The sequence below is a fragment of the Colobus angolensis genome, unplaced genomic scaffold (genome assembly GCF_000951035.1).
Source record: "Colobus angolensis palliatus isolate OR3802 unplaced genomic scaffold, Cang.pa_1.0 Scaffold390, whole genome shotgun sequence".
Lineage (NCBI taxonomy): Eukaryota > Metazoa > Chordata > Mammalia > Primates > Cercopithecidae > Colobus > Colobus angolensis.
Window position 1 is genome coordinate 84,951 of NW_012117266.1, and position 23,916 is coordinate 108,866.

The 23,916-nt window shown below is 45.1% G+C and overlaps 1 protein-coding gene across 1 annotated transcript in view; it reads right to left on the minus strand.

The window, feature by feature from the left end:
• Positions 1 to 23,916, minus strand: part of HUNK (hormonally up-regulated Neu-associated kinase) — a 132,973-nt gene that overhangs the window by 40,131 nt on the left and 68,926 nt on the right. The window contains exons 6-8 of the mRNA XM_011954992.1: positions 18,400 to 18,455; positions 12,075 to 12,210; positions 25 to 152 (exon numbers count right to left, since the gene is read on the minus strand). Coding sequence (XP_011810382.1) covers positions 25 to 152; positions 12,075 to 12,210; positions 18,400 to 18,455 — 320 coding nt within the window. The remainder of the gene's footprint in view (positions 1 to 24; positions 153 to 12,074; positions 12,211 to 18,399; positions 18,456 to 23,916) is intronic.

Genomic DNA, 23,916 nt, shown 5'->3' on the forward strand with positions numbered 1-23,916 from the left:
GATCTAGAACAGCAGGTGCATTACCTGTGGAGAGCTGAGTGGGGAGGGGGTTCATTTCTTTGTCCACCATCTTCTGGTACAAAGCCCTCAGGCTGAAAGGCTCCACCGTGAAAGGCAGCGTCCCGGTCAACATGGCATACATGTTCACACCTCTGAAAAGAGAGACACACACATGAAAGTGGAGTCAGGTCCCCTGGGGAGGGGAAGACACTGGAGCCATGGGCTTCACCGAAGCATGAGAGCTGCTGCTTCCATGCCAACCTCAACAGGCCCTCTTCAAAGCCATCTTTGTAGAACGCTCAGTGTCACATTCAAAGAGTTGGGTGAGGCCGGGTGAGGTGGCTCATGCCTGTGATCCCAGCACTCTGGGAAGTGGATCACCTGAGGTCAGGAGCTCGAGACCAGCCTGTGTAGCGCCTCCATCCCCAACCGCTGCCTCATCAGCCTGGACTACTACCTGCTCATCCTCTCGCTGCTGTGCTGCAAACTGTGCATGAAGCCCCTGCACATCCTGGCACCCATCTCTAGTAAAAATACAAAAATTAGCCGGGTGTGGTGGCAGGTGCCTGTAATCCCAGCTACCGGGGAGGCTGAGGCAGGACAATCACTTGAATATAGGAGCCGACATTGCACTATCGCACTCCAATCTGAGCGTCAAGAGTGAAATTCCACCTCGAAAGAAAGAAAGAGAGGAAAGGAAAGGAAAGGAAAGGAAAGGAAAGGAAAGGAAAGGAGAGGAAAGGGGAGGGAAGGGGAGGGAAGGGAAGGGAAGAAGGAAGGAAGGAAGGGAGGAAGGAAGGAAGAAAGGCAGGCAGGCTTGGGTGAGAGCACTTGAATGTGAAGACCCAGAAGGCGACCACAGAGAAAAACAGGAGTTTCAAGAGCATCAGGAACCACCTCCTGAGGAGGGGAACCATGACCCTCTGCTCTCTCCAAATGCTATGGCAGGAAGAAGTCAACAGCAAGGAGGCCCAGACCAAGCAATGTAAGAAACACCTGGGAGACGTCAGGGACCTCAATTAAGAGTAGTATTGCCATTATGTGGTTTTCCAAGGATGGCTTACAAGGTGGTACCTGGAAAAGGCTGACCAAAAAATACAGGAAAAGCCCCCCACACCGGAAGTGCCAGTCACAGCCAAACTGTGAGCCAGGTTACCACTCAGCCCTCAGAAACGAAGCCTCATACCAAAACCCGGCGTTTTGCGCTACTCTTAAATTTTGCCATGGCTTGTAACTAGAGAAATTTCTGGGGAGGTCCCCTTCCTTCCTGCCCTGATTTTTTGTATTGTTCATTGTGAGATTCTGCCACCTGGCCCCAACCCAACATCTCAGATGTGGTTGAAATACCTTCTGAATAAGCTTAACTGCCCCTATCCAAAGCCAATCTGAGAACAGAAACATCTTCTTAGGGGATTTTTATTTTCCTGATGTGCAAATCTAACATCGTTTTGATGAGATTTCCTGATAGAGATGAAATGTCTGCCTACCAAGAGGTCTCAAGTGTTCAAGAGCGCCCAAGGGAATATATACTTTAAAAACAGGCACTAAGATTTCCAGTCAAAACAAATCCAATGAGACTGATTGAAATTAAGACCCTCGAGGCCCAATTCCAAGGCGACCCCCTCTGAATTATGGCATTTCAGATAATGACAGGTGCTGGAGCCCACAGCTCCCGCTAGAAATCATTTGCTAATTTCAGACCTATACTAAGACCTGGTTCCCACTCACAGTGGAGTTAGGGGGACAGATGCGTAAACAGTCATTCCACAAATACTTGCTGGATGGCTCTCTGCCCCAGGCAAGACTATAGGTGCTCGGTACTGGGGACCAGAGAAAGACCTGCCCTCTTGGGGTTTGAGTGAGGAAGAAGACAGGCAAGCAACGTGTGAACAAATAAATGAGCATAGTCCTTTCAGGGGGTGATCAGTGCAAAAGGATTAAGAAATGCTGAATTGCACCACTTTTGACCACAAGAGGAGTTCAATGACAGGAGAAAGAGAACTTAGAAACAGGTACATAAAGAGGCAACGCTGCGCAGGTAGTGACTGCATGTGTGTGAGCTCATGTATCTTTGGCTGGCTGGTTGTGTGGCTGGAGAGATAAAAACGGCATAAACAAAGAAATGGAAACAAGAATGAACAAGGCACACACAGAGCTATTTGAGCAGCATTTCCCTGTGTGTGTTTAGTGGAACATGTCCCCCGGGGGAGGAATAGCGGTTAGGCAGATACAAGTGGTATGGCCAAATAATTTGGGGAGTAGTTGTTATATAAGTGGATTAAAGGGGCTCAAAATGGAAAGTAGGAAACTGTGGCAGGAAATCAGCAGGTTGCTGTTAAAATCAGAATGGGAATGATGGCACACAACAGAAAGGGAAAAGCAAAGACGCAGTGGAGACATTTGAAGGGCACGTGCCAGGTGGCAAACTCAGAATGCAGGACCAATGGTGGTAACAGAATGGTACTGAGGAGGCTGAGGAGGAGAGACAGGTTAGGGGTGCAGAGAAGGAGTATCAGGGCTAGTGATATATTTGAGAACATACTATGCAATGCTGCACTTTGAGTATGTCTGAGGTAGAGCTCAACATTCTTGCTTTGAAAAATTATTGGAGATTGGTAAGAGGGAATGCTAAAAGGGTCACAAAATTGTAGAGTTTTGCATACAAAGAGGACTTGGACACATGGCTTTTATGGATAGAAACCTTCTGGCACATCCCACAAAGCTGTTGCTGAGGACCACTGAACAACCTCCAAGACAAGCTGTTCCCAATGCTTCTGAGCCAGCCTGTTCCATCCAGGGCAATTCTACGCAAAAATAAAGCTTTCCAAGACTAAGCCAACATCTACATCTTCTGTTCATTGGTTGTGGAACAAGACCAGTTTCTCTTCCATGGTCAGCACTTCACATCTTTGAAAACTGGAACCAGGATCTTCCCACCCTTCTCGGTCTTCCCCAGTTCGGGACCTCAGGCCTTTTGCCTGTGCTTTATTTGACACGGTTGGGAGTCTCCTCAACAACCCAGTCCTCTGCCCTGAATACACACCAGCGGGTTCATGCAGTTAATGAGCTTTAATGTTTCCATGCTACAGAGCAAAGACCTCATATTTCAACAGAGTTGGAGTGAACTGAGTTAAGAGGAAGAAAAAACAAAACCAAGATTCTGTCCCTGCTCACCACCTCTGAGTGCCTAATCTCGCTCTAATATTCATACCTAAAGCTAAAGAGCCTGCTGCCTACACAGTATCATTTTTTTCTGCAGCAAGAGCTTCATAATGCCTAACCCATGCAGGATTTCTCAAACTGAGGTACACAGACACATCCTCAAGGGTGCGGCAGTTCTAATTTTTATTTTCTTCTTGGCAACAGACTAAAACATTTCACAAAGCATAACCGGGGCAATGGATGACCACCATATAACTAAGAACACCGTCCACCACACACACCCAATTTCAGTGCCTGCTTTGGTATTTCTTTACCAATGAACTATTTTTGCAAAAAAAAAAAAAAAAAATTCACTTTTATTATCATAGCCTAATGAGAAGGAAGCAGAGCTGGACTTAAAAGTGTCAGTGATGCATCTGTGCTTCCATCAGTGGAAAAGAAAGTCTCCTGGTGACTGGAATAGTGTGTCGTTTGTCCTCAGATCAGTGGCATCAGTACCACCTGAGAACTTGTTGAAAATGCACATTCAGCCAGGCGCAATGGCTCAAACTTGTAATTCCAGCAATTTGGGAGGCTGAGGCGGTCGGCTCTCTTGAGCTCAGGAGTTGGAGATCAGCCTGAGCAACATGGTGAGATCCCATGTCTACAAAAAATACCAAAATTAGCCAGGCATGGTGGCAAAGTCCCAGCTACTTCGGGGGCTGAGGTGGGAGGATCACTTGAGCCCAGGAGGTTGGGGCTGCAGGGAGATGTAAGTGTGCCACTGCACTCCAGCTTAGGTGACAGAGCAAGACCCCGACTCTTAAAAAAAAAAAAAAAAAAGCAAAGAAAATGCACATTCCTGGGCGCCACTGCACATCTCTGGAATCAGAAACTCTGCGGTGTTTTTGCAAGCCCTCCAGGTGCTTCTGATGCGTACTCAAAAAACTGGAAAGCCCCTGGAAGAATGAAAAGTTTTAGGGGAGTTGAGGCATCACAAGATGGGCCTGACAATCTCGAAGAACCTGTGCCCAGCAGTGAGAACTGCACTCATGCTGTGCGCAGCCGTTCCCTTCCCACAAAACATTAGCCATTGCATTAATGTTGCTCATTTGAATATTCTGGGGTTCTTTTACTTTCGGTTATATTTAACCTGTAAATGAGCTTTGGTTTTTCAGTTGTATAGGGCCATAAATAAAAGAAGTTTAATTTGGGGCTCATGTACTTATAAATAACATTTAAAGAAAAATAACTCACGTCAACACACACAGTTATGAAGAATGTTCTTCCTTTAAAAAGACAGTGTATAATACTCAAGTTTGCGGAACACTGCTCTATGACCTTTTCTATTCCCTTTAATCTTTAGGGCGCACCTAGCTTCCTGTCCCAGGTGGGGGTGTCGTATAGTGCAGACGCCTCTAGGAGGTAGGACATCATGATAACGGGAGGGGAATCCCACTAAAGGGGTTTGGAGAGCATATGAGGCCAGAGGAGCAACTGTAAAGCCTTTATGAATGTTTCTTTCTTGGAGACCTGAGCCACCAAACTGCTTGCCTCCTTGTCACCGACTGGCTTCAACAGATGCCAAAAGTCTCCTCAAGTCACTGCATATTACACTGGTCTTTGCTTCTCTCCGTCATCTGGCTGGGACCACAGATAAGATTAAGAGATGCTTGTCTTCAAGATGGAGCCAGAGCCATCCAGGTGGCAGGTCTGGCCAGGGTTGAGCAAGTGGTTTTAATAGTAACTTTAATTGATGACTTTATAAACTGATTCCAGAATTCCATTTCTCTTGGAGGAGTTTATCATCGATGGGAAAATAAAAAATAAAAAAAGAAGAAGAAGCAGCTGCCACAAATCCTTAAAGAGGACCTACCTCTCTCATCCTAGGGTCTCTCATCCATAAGACATGGATAATAATAGCACCTACCTTCAGACTGCATGAGGGTCACATCAACTAAGCCACAGAAAGAACTGAATTCTGTAGTTGGAAGAAATTAAGCTTGATAAATTGTGATCTATTGTTTCAACAAAAAACATTCCTTAAAATAAGAGGGAAAAAGCTACAATTTTATTTGTACTGTATTGCCAAATAAGAATGGAAACCTGGCCAGGCGCAGTGGCTCATGCCTGTAATCCCAGCACTTTGGGAGGCTGAGGCAGGCTGATCACCAGAGGTCAGGAGTTCAAGACCAGCCTCAACATGGAGAAACCCCATCTCTACTAAAAATATAAAATGAGTTGGGCTTAGTGGCGCATGCCTGTAATCCTAGCTACTCAGAAGGCTGAGGCAGGAGAATCTCTTGAACCCAGGAGGCGGAGGTTGCGGTGAGCAGAGATTGCGTCATTGCCTGGGCAACAAAAGCAAAACTCCATCTCAAAAAAAAAAAAAAAAAAAAAGGATGGAAACCTACGTGAACAGTCATACAGTCCTAGCTAGGAGATTTCAACAGGGAAACCAGATTGATCATCTTAATTCCTTTCCCCCAGAGTTTCCATACATGTTTAATATCTGGATAAAGAGAAACCTAGTCCCTCTGACATTTCAGAAGTATGTGAGGATACCAAGGGAAAAATGTGGAATGCAGTTTATAAACCTCTGTAATCCCATAGAATTAGTAGGAGTTTCAGAACATGTTCAGAATTTCCTGATGGGTCTTTTGAAACATGGCCTAGGGGCTTTCTGGATTCTCTGTGGCAGACATGGGATTCCCAAGAATCAAAGACAGTCTTAACAAATGAGAGGGATGAGAGACTGGGACAAGAGAGGGCAACAATCAAATATGACCGGGGGTTTCCAGCAGAATGAAATAAGGGTGAGCTATCGCAGGCTGGAAGAAAACCCAAAGATACTAGGCAGCGTGGAATACTCGGATCTCACAAGAGAAAGAAGGCAGACAATGTGGGGGCAGCTGAAAGAAGAGGAACAGGGCCCTTACTTGTGAAATACAAACGGGGAAGCTTTGGAATTAAGTCAAAAGCCAAATGGCCATCCTGATATTTAGTCTGATACACAAAAAAATATTCCCTGGAGGAAAAGCTGTGGTATCACCTGCCATCCCAAAGAGGAAAGACATGGAGTCACTGCTCCCTGGAGAAGTCGCTGGCAATTTTAACAAGATGCAGGGGACAACGCAATGGACAGAGCTATCCCAGCAGGTGGAGGGAGGGTCTGGTTACTTGTTCTTAAGGGGCATGTGAACAGGAACCTCAGAAACTGCCCAGTTTACACAGAGTGCAGTCAAAAGGACCTTCGGGAGATGCACCTTACTTCTGTGTGGCTTTCCAAGAAAGGAATTGCCTTGGAAAAATTAAAAATAACTTGTCACCTGAAAGCAATATCTTTCCATCTTTCACTATCAACTTTTAATAATACAACTTCCAATTTAAGGTCTTGTAAGTAGACTAGGAATCAATTCATCCATTGGGAAAATCTCAAATTTCACCACTGTTCCATTAAATGGTCTATGTTTAGCAAGAAATTATTTTCTTGTGGATTTCAAGATGGTTGTTTCTCTTCCTTTCCTTTGTTCCTTTCTTCTATGTTAAATATGTACGCTAGCTACAAAGGAAAAAAAAATCTCATACTTTATAACTGAATAATCTCAGAAGCTAAGGGAAACCTCTCTTAAAAGCCAAAAGCCCTAAGGTTCCCCAAAGGAGTCACAGCTTTCCTCTTCCTACCTCCTCCTGCTAGCCTTCATTTTGAGAGGGTCTCAACAGAGAGAAAACACTAACACCATCCTTCCATATTTGGCCCCTGCCAGTAGCTGATGATATCTGGTAGTACTTACAAAACACTGAGTCTGAGGCCTAGAACAAATTCTCTCACTCTCCCTCCTGAGCACCCAGTTCTATTTGGAGACAGGAGAGTTATTTGGAGACATGGTGCCTCTTGGCCAAGTTGTCTACCCAAAGGTACAGCCCTGGAGACAGGGATTTTTTTTTTCCACTAAGTGAAAACAGATTCAATGAGCTAAGAAGGTGGACTGAGTGTGTTGTACGTGACTCTCCAGGAGGCACCAGGCCCTCACACAAGTACTTCACCCATCCATCCCAGCGGCCCCCATGAGAGCAAAGGACAGCTTTAGCCCAAAAACACTGCGTTCTCAATCTTCTCAGGATAGAACTCTCCATTTCTGTTTTCCTTACCAGTAGGGATTCACTGAAGGTTGCACGTGAGAATTGTAATATTCTGAAGATAAAGTTAATCTTGAATTCTTTTCAATTAAAAAGTACATCTGCATTAAAGTTGTTTTAAATTAGCATGTATGTCACTCAGAGGAAAAGTCAATTCACAGTAATAAAAGTTCAATGCACCAGAATGAATATTTTTGGTTTTTGTGTCTGACACCTCAAAGTTCATTGGAGACACACACATCAATATATATATATATATAAAATCCGGGGTAAAGGAAAGAAGTGAATTACTTTACAGCTATTTTTTATGGTCTTGAAAATAACAACCATTGAAAATAATGGAAAACCCCCAAAAAAGTGCACAATTTCCATTTCCATTGTTAATTATGGCTTCACTGGAGGAAGGTGCTGGGGGCCCTATTAGTATGGAAGCGCTTTCTTCCCCAAGATTTCTTTCAATGACAGGCTGATTTTCTTCCTAAATCAATCTCAGAAGTTGTGGATAAAGTCCCTGCCATCCATCAGGTCCAAAGCCTCCAGGGAGGGGAGTTTGCTTTTATGGAAGTGAACTCTTCATTCTGTTTTTGTTTCAGAGCCATAAAGAGAGAAGCCATTTTATAGTAACAGTGTCTAACCCAGTGAGAAAATCGGTTCCATTTTCACTCTCATTTTAAACAGCCTTCTACATTAAATTCACTTTGGGTTTTCCATCTCCACTTCTGCCAGCAAAGTCATGGGCACCAAACAGAACCCTAACCCGAATCTCAGACACAACACTTCAAAGCAGTAGAAAATTATCTCTTAAAAGGTACTGAAGTTTTATGTTTTTGCCAAAATTAAGAGGAAGAGAAATGAGATGTGTCACACCTACCAGCCTTTTGCATATGCTGTTCCCTCTGCCTGGAACGTTTCCCTGCCCGTTCTCCACCTGGCCAACTCCACTCATCTTTCAGGAACAGATCAAACTTGCCTACAGATGCCTTCCTGACTTAACCCAGCTGTGCAGCCATGTGTTCTAGGGCTGCCATAACAAAAAAATCTGTTTTGTTTCTCACCAGTTTACTTTCTATCTTTCCTGGCCTTCTTCCCTGACACCTTCCTCTTCCCATGGCTGGTTCCTTCTCATCTTTAGGATCTGGCTTTGAAGTCTTCTCCTCAAGAGGCTACTCCATCTTCTTCCCTGAATCCCTCTCACTTCCTCCACAGACGTTACCGCACTCAGTTTATAGCGTTTTAAAACACTGGCTGTTTGTCCCTCTAGCATGTAAACCCCACCAGGGGAAGTAACAACATAATAGAAGCAGCAGAGGGTGGTGACTCAGAGGCCTAGAGGCAAACCACATAGGTCAAATCCTGGCTCTGTCACACGCTGGTCTATCATATGGGCAAGTGGCTGAGGCTCTTCATGCCTCAGTTTCCACACCTTTAAATTGGGAGTAACACAGCACTACCTTGAAGGGTTGTTAGGCGGATAGGATGAGTCAATACATGCTGATCATTACAAAGAGCCTGGCACCTCCCCTCTCTATTGCTTCCTCTCCCACCATGTGATCTCTGCACACACTGGTCCCCTGCACCTTCCACCATGAGTGGAAGCGGCCTGAGGCCTCACCAGAAGCAGATGCTGCCACCACGCTTCTTGTACAGCCTGCAGAACCATGAGCCAAATACAGCTCTTTTCCTTATGAATGACCCAGCCTCAGGTATTCCTTCGCAGCAACAAAAGACAGACTAAGACAGGGGACCTCTTGGTCTTTCAGGCTCCCACAGCCTTTTGTGCATGTGTGTGTGTGTGTGTGTGTGTGTGCGCGCGCACGCAAATTCTTCCTCTCATAGCTTCCCATTTAGCATGAATGAGTTCTCTAGCTGTTAAGAAAGTGGTTATAGACCCACATATTCATATTCATCCACTAAATACATATTTATCAAGGGAAGACTGTGCCAGACACCTGTGAGAGTTCTTAAGGGTTGGAAGAAATCCATAATGGATTTCCTCCCATATACAACTCTGATCCACTGGTATTAGCTGCCGGGAGGGGCTGTGTTGAGGGAGATTCAGAGGCCTTCTCAGAAGGGAAGTCTATGACTAGCAATGCCCTAGAAGAGAAGGCATCCTCTGCTGCTCCTTGCTCCACTCCACTAGCTCTACATGACCCCAGCCCACCTGGGCCCGTCATCAGCACACCACACACACCTCATATGCAGCCTGCACACCAGACCACACCTGCGAAGTAACTGGGAGCCCAGGCTTCAGCAACGTGTGGCTCCACTACATTCGGGCTCAGGTGTGCCTCTAGGCAGCACTCACCACTCTCTTCTATCTGTGCAAACTGGGGGCAAGAGATGTGCCTCACAGGACTGTCCTGAGGATCAGGGGTGACTAACCAGGGCACCCAGCCTGCTCAGGAGCAGAAGCTGATTCCTGACCTGTTTCACCTCCTCGCTGACAAGCAGGTCCTCTTAGCCAGGGTTCCAGAAGAGTCGGCCCCTTCTGGGAAAGTTCCAGGAATTCCCTCTGTCTCCACATCTTGTTCTGGTCTCTGTTTCTTCTCAATCTCCAAGCGGAACATCCTGAGCTCCTCTCACTTCTAGAGCCTGGAGCTGACCCATATTCCGTTTGCTTTCTCGGCCAGCTTCAGCCCTGACCTGCCAGCTTCTGTTTCCCTGGATGAAACACCTGCTGCTTCCTCCTCTGTCCCTCTTTCCCTTTTCTCTTCCTTCCTCCCTCCCTTCCTCCTTTCCTTCTTTCCTTTCTCCTTCCTCTCTCCTCCTTCCCACCTTCTTTTTTCCCTCCCTCCCTTCCTCCAGGTTCCACCAGGTGCTGAGGATATTCTGGGAGCAAGCCAAGCGGTCCCTGCCCCTCCGCTACAGCCCAGAGGGCTCCAGCAGGTGGACAAAGACCTCACGGTGAGGCCCAGGAACACAGAGAGCTGGGGGATGGAGCGGACATGGGAGGGCCTCAAAGCCAGCTGGCTGGAGACACAGAGGGCTGCCCAGAGGAACCGGCACCCAACAACTCAAGAGGGAAAAGAAGAGGGTTCCAGGCCGAAGGAATGGTGCATGTAAGGGCTGGAATGTAGCAAGCGCAGGCTGTGTTCTGGGAACAGGAAACAATGCGGGGTTAGCCAGAGAATGGGTGGGGAGAGAACGGGAGCGGGGGGGGGGCATGCCTTCAATGAGGCCACAGGGCAAGCAAGGGCCCCCGCACGCACACCACATTGGAGAGCTGGGGCTGTATCTTGACACCCTGAAAGGACACTGCCTGGTTCAAATTCCACTCCACCACTTAGCAGCTCTATGACCTTGGGCGATTTTATTTATTTCTCTTATGATGGGTTCCTTCTTCCATAAAAGAGGGTAATAGAGAGTAACGATTGCACTGGGTCATTGTGAAACTAAGTGACACAGTGTCTAGCACACATCAAGCACTAAGCAAGCATTAGCTTCTCTGCCAACCTGGACAAGGGGGTTACAGTGAATATGAAGAGAGGCAGGGGAATTCCAGAAATACTCCGGATCAACACACCCTTCATGCAAACGAGCCTTTCTCGTCTGCATCTTAATCAGAACCTCACTCTGTCTAGAGCCCATTTCCCTGTGGCAAAGGATTGAGTCCTACCCCCAGAATCCAAGACTCTGAACTGACCCTGGACCGTCACTGACAAGGGATGGTGGAGGGGGTGACTCACTGGGACCGTGGGGGACCCAGGCTCTACCTTTGGTGCAACTGAAGATTCACCTTCAAATACTCATTGTGCTTACCCCTGGTGGCCCTTCCTCTACCAGACCCTGGGAACAAAATGGTGAACCAGACCAATCAATTCCCTCCCCTCGTGCAGAGTCCTTGCTGGCTGGGGAGACAGGAGGGGAATGGATTTAAAACAGGAAAAGGACAGGCTTTGAGAGGTGCCGAGGAGGAAATTAAAAGGGTGAGGAGAGAGTCTGGGGGACTCTCTCGGCAGTGGCGCCATTGGCTTGAGACGGGGATGTGGAATGCGCAGGCCATCCAAAGAGCTGGGAAAGGGCATCCCAGGCATCACAAGTGCATGGCCGGGCACGTGGCTCACGCCTGTAATCCCAGCACTTTGGGAGGCCGAGGCAGGTGGATCACCTGAGGTCAGGAGTTCGAGACCAGCCTTGGCCAACATGGTGAAACTTCATCTCCACTAAAAATACAAAAATTAGCTGGGCATGGGGGCGCATGCCTGTAATCTCAGCTACTTGGGAGACTGAGGCAGAGGAATCGCTTGAACCTGGGAAGGGGAGGTTGCAGTGAGCTGAGATCACACGACTGCACTCTAGCCTGGGCGACAGAGCAAGACTCTGTCTCAAAAAAAAAAACAAGCCCAAAGGTGGGAGAGACTAAAGGGAGGCCGATGTGTCTGAAGAACTGCGAGCAGGGCAGGGGGCAGGAGAGATGGGCGAGCAAGTCCCGCAAGGAGCACGGGCCGGGCAGCAGGATGGAGCTTCACACAGAGGGTGATGGGAAACCAAGGGCCAGAGGAAGGGGCATCAATGAGTCGTAAAGCCAGAATGTGAGCTCTGTGAGGGCAGGACGTGGTTTTCTTGCCTCCTCAGCACCGCAGTGAATTTTGGTAAAGGCCATTCTGACGGTTTGTGCAGAACAAAACAGAAGGAACAGAGCTGGAAAGCCAGGCCCCAAAGAATCCCTGACAATGTACTCCTGGGCCTGTCACCTGTGCCTGCCATCCAATACTCAAGCATGATTTCATAAGAAAGGCACGGTGGAGACAGCAGGAGGAACATCGACTTTCAGAAGCCTGATAACTCACATGGACCAGACATCGATTTTGGGGCCGTATTTCTTCCTGGCAAGCAGTTCAGGTGCGGCGTAGGCAGGGCTGCCACACTGTGTGCTGAACGGATCCGAGTAACCCAGGATCCCTGCGCAGTTGCTCAAACCAAAGTCTGCAAAGAGAGGTGAACAAAACAAGCTCCGAATTAGAAAACTGCGGAAATGAAGAGGGAGAAAAAAAAGGAAAAACAAAAAGGGTAGCAGGAAAGGAAACATTCTCTCAGGCTAACACATCATTTAGCATCCTAAAGAAAATCATAGCAGCTGCAAACCATAACGTCTGGATTTGAGACTCAAGACAAAAGAATGTCAGTGGCGGTTCCCTGGCTTAGCTGAGAGCATTTTACATTTTACATCAGGCCTCGCTGTTAAAGCCAGTTAGAGCAAACAGTATACTGAACTAAAACCTATTTCCATCCAATCTTGTAAATGAGTCATCCAGGAAAAAAAGAGAGAATTCGCTTTCTAGGATGAAGGCAGGAAGAAAGACCAGGCAGAGGGGAATGGAGTTAGCTTCCAAGCTGCCAAGTAGGGAAAAGATGAAGGAAGACTGATTCTCTCTGGCTGCCTGTGTCACCCTCAGTGACATGCAATCCAGCCACTTACAGTTGACTTTTTCAGCTGAATGTTTTCATTTCATGAAAGTCTTTTAAAAATTTCCCCAAAGATATGCAGCACATATAGTGACTTGAAGAGGGGGAAAATACACCCAGTAGTTTAGACAACCCTGAATGTTGGCTGGAAAAGTAGCACCAGAAAGATGGCAATGTTGGCCGGGCGCGGTGGCTCAAGCCTGTAATCCCAGCACTTTGGGAGGCCGAGACGGGCGGCTCACGAGGTCAGGAGATCGAGACCATCCTGGCTAACACGGTGAAACCCTGTCTCTACTAAAACTACAAAAAAAATTAGCCGGGTGCGGTGGCAGGCGCCTATAGTCCCAGCTACTCGGGAGGCTGAGGCAGGAGAATGGTGTAAACCCAGGAGGCAGAGCTTGCAGTGAGCTGAGATCCAGCCACTGCACTCCAGCCTGGGCGGCAGAGCGAGACTCTGTCTCAAAAAAAAAAAAAAAAAAAAAGAAAGATGGCAATGCAAACTAGACTAAGCAACCTCATGGCACTGCTTTGTTCCTCGATAATTAACATACCCAGGAAAAGGGGGGAGAAAGCCCAGTGCATCGAGTGACTTTGGGTCTATTATGCCTTCTGCGCCATGTTTACCTTTTGATCTTAAAGACACTGAAACTGACAGGTAATTAGAGAGTTGTTACTCTTATGCCCTCATCTGAATCTTTCCTTAATCTTTGTTGATCTCAGAATTAAGATCACAGCTCATCCTTTGAACTTCAATGTAAATATTATGGTCCATCCCCCCCAAAGAGAAGACTCAGGCTGCAGGGCTCAGGCAGAGACAGGCTTCCAGCCTTGAACAACACTCTCGCACTTTCTCAATCGGCAGTATTTATGTCTAGTTTCACGAATGTCTTTTCACCTCACTCAAACGTGTCTCCACCCGCAAGGCACATGACCATTAGGAACGCTGTAGGAAATCTCAGGGGAGGAGAAATACAGTCCAGTCCGTGCAGTTAATCGCACACCATGGATCAAGATGTCACAGCCAAAATGTGTTTCAAAAGTCACTGCGTTAAGCTTTTCTAAAGAGGATGCCATCTAAGCAGAGCTCAGAAAACTCCTGAAGGCTCTAAATATCACCCAAACTCTTCAGCCCAAACTACAAGAGGGAATGGCAAACAAACCAACCAGGCATGCTGCATGTTCAAACACTGAACTCTTCTTCTGTTTTTTGATGATTCCATTTTTCTCTCTTAACCTCCCTCCGCTTCGCCTCCTTGACTCCCTTACTCTTCCCTCCCCAACCCTCCCCCTACACCTTTCCCATCGACCCAGCCAGCACCCATAGGCCCCAAAAACCCCATCCAAGGTAAGTCCTTCAGGAGTCATGGGTGTGGGAGACTAGGAGGAGATATCAGTTAAAAAGAACCTGAGAAACCCTGTTCTCAGACCCCACCCCTCAGGATCACTGAAGCAGGAAGAAAAGGGGGTGAATATTTTTATAAGAAGAAAAATCTGCCAGGGGCAGTGGCCCATGCCTGTAATCCCAGCACTTTGGGAGGCCAAGGTGGGCAGATCACCTGAGGCCATAGCTCGAAACAAGCCTGGGCAACATGGCGAAACCCCGTCTCTACTAAAAATACAAAATTAGCCAGGTGTGGAGGCGCACACCTGTTGTCCCAGCTACTCGGGAGGCTGAGGCAGGAGAATTGCTTGAACCCGGGAGGCAAAAGTTGCAGTGAGCCGAGACTGCACCACTGCGCTCCAGCCTGGGAGACAGAGCGAGACTCCATCTCAAAAAGAAAAGTGGGGGGGAGAAGAAAAATAATATTGTGCTTTAAATTGGAGGGTTGTTTGACTGCTTTCAGTTTGAAAATGAACCTAAAAGAATGTTAATGAACACACAAACGTGTGAGGAGCACCCACTGTAAGAGACAGCACCATCAAATAAAGACAATAATAGTTGAGGAGGCCCAGTTTCATCAGAGTCCTAGAAATTGTTATCTCTAAACTTCTGAGATCAAAGCAAAAGACTCCGTTCCTAATCTCAACAGCGTTCCCTTCACAGCAAAGGGCTGCCTCGTTTTGTTCACCTCCTCACCTCTCCAAGACCTGGGGTCCAGAAAGAAGGACTTATTCTCAAAAGAGGGCAGAGGGAGAGATAAGAGGTCAGATCACCCTCTACCATCCCAGGCAAGTTTGGGAACAGTCTGGCCTTACCTTGAGCACAGTTTCAAGAAGATAACTTAGCAGGGGATTTGGAAGGTGGAAGAGATAGAATCTGCATGTTAAGCAACCTATGTTGATCTAGCCGAAAGGGTTTCATTTAAAATACATTTGTAGAGAAATAACCAGTTTGCTTCACATTCATAATTGTAATTATTAAAACTGTACACATCTGCCTATAATTGGAATTGTGGAACTTGAGAGAAGGCCACCTCCCAGCAATGTCACATGGGTCTGTCTCAATTAGGTTTGGTAAATATATCAGCCAACAACCACTCAATTTTCTGAGAGCTACAGGATGAATCTCACAAAACGCCCAAGTGAACCTGCTTTGGAATACTGAAGTGCAAAATTCAGTTCTAAGTTGCCCCTCTTCCCTTTTAAGATTTAACTTACCAAACATCAGACTGCTTTTTTTAAAAGGGAAAAAAAACCTTCTGATTAAATCAAATCTTACTCCTGGTAATTCTAGTTAATTTGAAACATGGCTTAAGTAGATTTATTTAAACCGAATTCTTTCAAAGAAAGAGAAACTATTAAGAGGCAATCATAATAGCTATAATCACCTTTGAAAAAAAACAAGTAGGTAATGCCTTTGAAGAAAAGAAGGTTCAAAGAGCTTTCAAGTTACAAAAAAGACAGGAGTTGGAAGACCTTTGATCCAAATTGCCCAACCCAGGGGCAAGAAACCTCACAGACACTGGGCCTTCATCTCTCCCTCCATGCCTTCCGGAAATGCGGAAATGCGGAAATGCGGTTCTTTCTTAACAAAATGCAGTTCCCACCAGCCCTCAGGGATGGTCTAAGGTCTCTTGGGGCAGGTGAGAGGTAGGGTTCCTCAGTTTCTACTGCTCAGAAGAGAACTGGCAACTAAATGGGCACCGTTAACAAAGGGAAATCCAATGGTCACTGCCTCCTTTCTAGCAGGTGCGGACATCCTGCTTTCTGAAGGGGCCAATTTTGTTCCAAAGACCTAAAATGTCTTTGTAGTGCCCATCCAGACATTGCCAGCAGAGAGGCGATGACTCTGTGGGATTTGAATAAAATGGTTCCTAGCACCCAAAGAGTGACCAGAACGTGCAGCAAGAGGGGAAGGGGCGGGCTCTCATTTAGGCGTATGATTTCCTCACTTGACTCAGACAGGTCTCCTCTAAGAGGTTCTGTTATTCAACCAACCTGTGAGCCCCTTATAAAAGGATCCACTGATTGCAGCAGCGAAATGACTGGTTTTTCTAGAATCCCCTGAGCAAACATCCACCCAATAAAAAGGTCTGTGCATTTCACCATCGCTTCTTCCACAAGATAGTTCTGTCGATGGTCACCTAGGGCTACCACGTAACGAGAAAGCAGAGACACCAAGCACAGAGGAGACAAGAGGGGCAAGAGGGAAGGGAAGAAACAGGATGGGCAATGCCCACCTGAGATGTGGAAACTCCGTCTGCACCTTACACGACTCACCAGCCTCAGTCTTTTTGAGACGGAGTCTCGCTCTGTCACATGGGCTGGAGTGCAGTGTCACGATCTTGGCTCATTGCAACCTCTGCCTCCCAGATTCAACTGATTCTCCTGCCTCAGCCTCCTGAATAGCTGGGATTACAGGCGCCCACCACCATGCCAGGCTAATTTTTGCATTTTTAGTAGAGATGGGGGCTTCACATGTTAGTCAGACTGGTCTTGAACTCCTGACCTCGTGATCCGCCTGCCTCGGCCTCCCAAAGTGGGATTACAGGTGTGAGCCACTGCGCCTGGCCTATTCTAACTTTTATTGTCATATAAATACCGCTGTTACAAAGTCTGTTCTCTTACAGTCTCTGGTGCTGTTAGGACAACGTTATCACCGTCACCTCCACATTTCCCAAAGAACAGTTACAGGGAACCTAAAACAAAAAACTCCTTTCCTCCATTCCTTACCCCACACCAGGAGGCCCCTTTGTTTAACCCTCCAGATCTTGGAAATGAGGACCAGAGAGACTTCCTGCAAGCATTTCAACAGGAGTGCCTTGTTTTCCAGCTTCTGCACTTGGCCCTCAAGACAACTGAAATGCAACAGTAAAACAATGTAACAAAAAGAAAATCAGCCAGGCGCGGTGGCTCACGCCTGTAATCCCTGCACTTTGTGGCTCACGCCTGTAATCCCTGCACTTTGGGAGGCCAAGGCAGGCAGATCACCTGAAGTCAGGAGTTTGAGACTAGCCTAGCCAACATGGTGAAACCCCATCTCTACTAAAAATACAAAAATCAGCCAGGTGTGGTGGCGGGCGCCTGTAATCCCAGCCACTCGGGAGGCTGAGACAGGAGAATCCCTTGAACCCGGGAGGCAGAGGCTGCAGTGAGCCGAGATTGCACCACTGCACTCCAGCCTGGGCAACAGAGGGAGACTCCATCTCAGGAAAAAAAAAAAGAAAGAAAGAAAAGAAAAAGAAAAAGAAAAAGAAAATCATTTGAATTATCTAAGAATCTTCTAAGAATAGATTCTCCTAAATGCTTTTGGGGAAAAATTGGTTTCCTCTTCACGGGTAACTTTCTAATAGTAAGTGTATCCATCAACACCTGTCAGTGGTGTTTAATTATCCAGAGTCTGTGCAGCCTCTTGCCCAGTACTGAATTGGGAGCTGACTGTAATCCCAAAATATCGAATAAGTCATCTTAATGATGTGTTTTGGAGAATCTTATAATGACTTTCAGCATTTGTCAAACAAAAGTTCTTTCTTGGGCATAAAAGTTAAATTCACAAAGTCCTATTGATCCTCTTCTTTTCCCTTCCTATAAAGTCTTTTCAAGCCATTGAGGTGAAAGAAATTACTTGCACTTCAGGTGGGAGAAAAAGAAAAGAGAGAGAGGAATAAAAGATGGTGCCATCTAGTATCTGGATATAAAAATGATGCCCTGAATTCTGCCCAGAGCAACCACAGAGGGAGACAATAACAACAATAGAACCACCTGAATTCGTCTAGAAAATGAGTCGTGCAGTACATTTGCTATGGACCCTGAATTATGAACCAGTTATGATGCTCCATCTTGTAGCTTCCTTCTGATTGGTTCAGATTTCTAACTACCCCTTTGTGGGGACTTCTTTGCACAGCTCCCATTGTACCAACGAGCCTGAATAAAGATTATATTAAAAAGAGAAGGTCAATTGCATTCCCCCTTATTTTAGGCATCCCTGCATTTACTGAGAAGTGGAATGAGATATGATGAAGCTATGGGAAGCATTTCTGAGCCAAACTATCTTTCACTATTTTTAAGAAGTTTTCCGCTTAATCCAAATAAAAATAAATTCTACAAAACGTCAGATTCATCTGAATTTATGGAGAAGCTATAGTTTGAATAAGACAAGGAAACACATGATCCATTTTCAAAACCATTATTAAATTTTGGAGGTAAAAGAAGATAATCTAGAATATTGTCTGGGTATTAGAGATAGACCATGGATATTTTTCAAAGTTGAGAACTGACAACACAACACTTAAAAGATAATTTTGCTTTTAAAAAAAAAAAAAGTCATACCAATCAGCTTGATATTATTGTCTTCATCTAGTAGCAAATTCTCTATCTTCAAGTCTCTGAAATAAACAAAACCACACAACATTTCAGATAAGCATTCAAAATAATGGAATTACATTTTGCTTCTGACGGGCAAAGAACTGTTTTTAGAGTCACTTCTAACCAACCCGTAAAGCTTTCTGCCAAAACTCAATCAACAAGTAAATATTTTAAAGACATGATATATTAATAATTAATTGCTGTAGACTATAAAAGCTGAAGAATTTCAGAGACGACAGAGAGCAAAGAGGACAGAAGGGATCATGAAAAGCTTCTGGAAAAAGCAAGACCTAAACTGGAACCTGGAAGTTAAGCAGAACCAGGGTGTGGGGAGAGAGGAACACATTACTCAAGATGGTGCAGCCTGAGTGGCCAGGGAAATATTTCATATGAATGTGGCCCTGGGTTGGTGACGCTGGGAGCAACATCAGATTTGGGGAAGCAATTAAAAAAAAAAAAACAAAAAACATGTGAAAGCCAACTTAATTGGTGAGTCCAATGACCTCCATGTTTGGAGCCCAAGGGTCATGACAAACTGGCAGGTGATGATGAGTTAATCTATTTAGCAGGTAGATATTATCATGGGCACAATAATTGACTCCAAAGATGTTGGTGTCCTAATTCCTGGTCTCATGCCCGAGAATATGTCAACTTTACAGAGCTAAAGGGAACTAAGTTCCATATGGAATGAAGATTGCTAATCAGATACTGGGTGATGCCATGCATTGACACTGAGATGATGGGAGGAGATGGAAGGGAGAAATGAGCCCAGGGTCATGTTGAGTGTGAGGTGTCTATGGTGTCTGCACCTGCGACTGTAAGCTCCCAGAAGGCAGGAAACGTGTCTGCCCTGCTTCCCATTGTACCCCAATACCTTTGCACATTCCAGGTGCTCAGTAAATACCAATGAGTCCAGATTACCAATGAGATCATTTGAGATTTCAGAAGCAGAAGTATTTATGTGGGCAAAAGGATATATTTGGACATCAAAACCATCTAGGTCAATTATTATCAGCTCTGGCATCTTAAATTGTAGCCTGCCAACTCAGACACACCTTGAATGTAGACTGTGTAAAAATACTCTTACACACACACACACACACACAAACACACGTTCTCTTCCATTGTTTTTAAACATACCATTCTTGGTCTGGTTTTTATTTTCTCACTTTTGAATAGAGAGATAGGCAAGAGAAATGTTTCTTTTTTCTCTTATCTCTACTGTAGGGAATTGAATGGCGTAATCATGTTCAAACAAAAACAGCAACTGATACACTACGTCAATGTCCAAAACAAAAAGGAGCGGTAGCTAGGACTGGCTGTGGCAAACAGGACAGCAGTGCCCCACTTAACGGGGACAGCTGCTCACGGCTTGGTCCCAGCACTGCCAGCTCACCTCATTCTCCAAAAGAAGCCAGAAGTCCATATTTGATCTCAATTTTTAAATGTTGGCAACAAACTCATATTTAAAACAACCATAAACCCCACCCTTGCAGGCAAGATATGGCCTGCAGGCTACCGGTTTTCAACCTCAACACGGGTGGACGCTGAAGTCTTGAAAGGATGTGAGACTGTCAAGGTGAGGGCAGAGAACTGGTGCGGGGGAAAGACCAACAGGCTGGTGGCGAACACTGGCATTCACTGCAAACTGGGAAAGGACAGGTGCGGGGGTGAGCAGGGGTTATGTCAGCCAGGCTGTTGTCACAGGAAGGGCAGGACTACAGGATGGCAAGAATTAAGGAGCCAAATGCAGAAAAAAAAAAAAGGTGAACTCTAAAAAGTGTCCAACAGATTCAAAATGACCGATAGCCTTAGGGCTGGGTGCTGGCTGAGAAGGAAGATCTGTGTTCAAACCGGGGATAAAAACTGACCTTGCCCAATCCAATGCGCCCACAAATGGGAAGAAGAATTGTATACTTTCCCTTCACTCCAAATGAAACAATGCACAGAATACTTTAGAACTGTGCGTGCCTTGTAAAGGTATCACATGTGTCCAAATACAGGGTGACTCCAAAATGTAAGGTGACATCCTTGCTTTTCCAATAGGAAGACTTTGTCCCTCAGTAAAAGGTTTTTGGAAAACGCAAACGTATAATTTTTAGGAATGCAATAGAATTATTAAGTGACTATTGATACTACTTATCTTTAAAGCTGCATCATCCTATTTAAGACCATATATTAAAATGTTAACATAGTTCATTTAAGAAATACTGTTTCCACGCTGCCACATTTCATGAAACAATTTTATTCAAACCAGTCACAGGCAGAACCAGGATGACTTTTTGAGTCTTTGTGCAGTGTTTCAGTGTAACATCATCTTTCAGGTGACTGGATATTTGAGATAAAGTATTTTTTAAATTTGCATATGATGCATTTGCTGGAAATCTTATCCCAAATCATACACACCCATTTAAAATCTCCATAAATTAACCACTCAGTGAACTGTTTTGAGACTGGCCTCTCAAACTCTCACAATCAAGAGGCCATATCGCTAGAAGTTATTATTAAAGCCACGTAAATGCTTTTACCTTCCTTCCTACTGGGTCCCTCGCGTGATTTCTAGAGCACCCAAAGTCATCAATGAGCCAAATAAAGGTTTATGTGCCTTCTCTAACTAGTACTTTGTTATTGAAAATAAAATACTATCATTGAAATTGTGTCCTTATCATATGAGAGATTTGCAAGGACTCTGTAAGGCACTTCCTCTTTTCTGAAGATACTGAAGACGTAATATCAGCCTGACTTCTATTCAAGCATATACGGTAATTCCAAAACACACACATACATACACAATATAGTATGCCAGCAATATCCCAAAATGTTGTTCCGTGAACCCTGATTATAAACAGCAGCACTCTCTAAATCTAAAGGAAGGCCACAGTTTGTTTCAAATGAAATAAAGCCTCTTTGCCTGGGAAGAAGAGAAGCTAAGGCATTAAAGGAGAAATTTAGTTCAGAACAAATAGTGTGGGGAAAAACATCCTAAAGAGGCGAGGTAAAAGATAGCAACTGCCAAGAACAATAAAACTAAGTTGGGTAATTCTGGGGCCACAAAAGCCTAGAGAACAACCACAGTGATTAGAAGAATGATATAAACGAAAGACCAAAAATAAGAGAAAATGCAAAAGAAAAAAAGTACCCGCTTTTAAAATCTAGGAAACGTCCTAAAACTAGGGCAGGACATATTAAAAATAATTATTAGGCAAACTGAGAAAAAAATAAAATCAGTTCAAAGTCACTAGCTTCCCACCCATAGCATCCCTTTATAACCAACTCCATCCCCTAAGAAAAACGCACAGAATACACCTGGTTAACCTGGTTTATTTCTCCAGATTTCTAAAAGATTTCAGTGACAACCAATCCAACTGCCTAAAGGTTCCATGGCTAGTTAATGGGAGGGTGAGCTACTTCTGTCTCTGTCCAAGAGATCAGTGTACTTACCCATACACAAGAAAAGAACATTCACGCTGGGTGCAGTGGCTCACGCCTGTAATCCCAGCACTTTGGGAGGCCGAGGCGGGCGGATCACCTGAGGTCAGGAGTTCAAGACCAGCCTGACCAACATGGAGAAACCCCGTCTCTACTAAAAAAATACAAAATTAGCCTGGCGTGGTGACGCATGCCTTTAATCCCAGCTACTAGGGAGGCTGAGGCAGGAGAATCGCTTGAACCTGGGAGGCAGGGGTTGTGGTGAGCCGAGATCGCGCCACTGCACTCCAGCCTGGGTGACAGAGCAAAACTCCGTCTCAAAAAATAATAATAATAAAAAAAATAAAAAAGAAAAGAACATTCAATAGCCTTTGGCTTTATTTACTTCCACTTCCTGCTTTGTCCTTTGTAACTTATCCAGAAGGAAGAGGGAGAATACTTTCCTCCAGACTTTAGGAAAAAAGGAACTAAAATCTCATTTTTAAAAATAGCTTTTACCTAGGTATTTACCCAAATGAGTGGAAAACTTATGGACATAAATGTTTATAGCAGTTTCAATCATTCTTTCCCCAAACTGGAGGCACCCAAGATGTCCGCACCCAAGATGTCCTTCAGTAGCAGAATGGATAAACAAACTTTGGTACATACAAATAACGGCACATTCAGCGATAAAAAGAAATAAGGTCAGGCACGGTGACTCACACCTGGAATCCCAGCACTTTGGGAAGCTGAGGCGGGTTGATCACCTGAAGTCAGGAGTTCAAGACCAGCCTGGCCAAAATGGTGAAACCCTGCCTCTACTAAAAATACAGAAATTAGCCAGGCGCGGTGGAGCACACCTGTAATCCCAGCTACTCGTTTGAACCCAGGAGGTGGAGGTTGCAGTGAGCCAAGATTGCGCCACTGCACTCCAGCCTAGGGCAACAGAGTGAGACTCCATCTCAAAAAAGAAAAAAGATATAAGATATTAAAGAATATCTTTTTATCTTCAGTGATAAAAACAAATAAGATATTGAGCCACAAATGGTGTGATTCACTTGGAAAGACATGGAGGAATGTCAAATGCATGCTTTTAATTGAAAGAAGCTGGTCAGAAAGGGCTACATCCTGTTTGATTCCAACTATATGACATTCTGGGAATCTATGGTGATGGTAAAAAGAGCAGTGGCTGCCAGGGGTTGGTGTGTGGGAGGGAAGAAAGGAGAGATGAATAGAGGGGAATATAGAGGGGTTTTAGGGTGTTGAAATTATTACGATACTGTAGTGGTGTTACATGATACTGTGCATTTATCAAAATCTATAGAACTGGACATCACAGAGTGAACCCTAAGGTAAACTCAGACCTTAGTTAATAAGACTGTATCCATACTGGTTCATCCATTGTAACAAATGTGCCAGGGGAACACAAGATATTCCTAACAAGGAAAATGCGAGTCGGGGGACGGTGTGCGGGAACTCTCGTGTAGTTTCTATGCAAGTCTTCTGTAAATCTAAAACTGCTCTAAAAAGTATTGCCTATAAATTTTTGTAAAAGCAGCTTTTGGATACGTTTCCCTTCCCTAAGCAATCCATACTAAGAATGGTATGACTACAACCAAGTGCCTCACTCAGGCAGTTCACTGTGGGACATCCTTAGCCCCCTGAAGTTATGTCCCTGAGTCCATTCAGAAGAGTGGGCAACCCAGACCGTCTGCTCAGCTACTCAACAGTGATCAAAGAGGATACAAATGATCCAAAGAGGCAGAAAAATTGAGAGGCACCTGGAATAAAAAAGGAAGGGTGACAAAATAAATAATCCTACCCAAAAGATGCTGCAGCACTATTCACAATAGCAAAGACATGGAATCAACCTAGGTGCTATCAAAGGTGGATTGGATAAAGAAAATGGGGTACATATGTACCATGGAATACTATGCAGCCATAAAAAAGAATGAAATCGGCTGGGTGCTGTGGCTCATGCCTGTAATCCCAACACTTTGAGAGGCTGAGGCAGGCAGATCAAGAGGTCAGGAGATCATGGCTAACATGGTGAAACCCCATCTCTACTGAAAA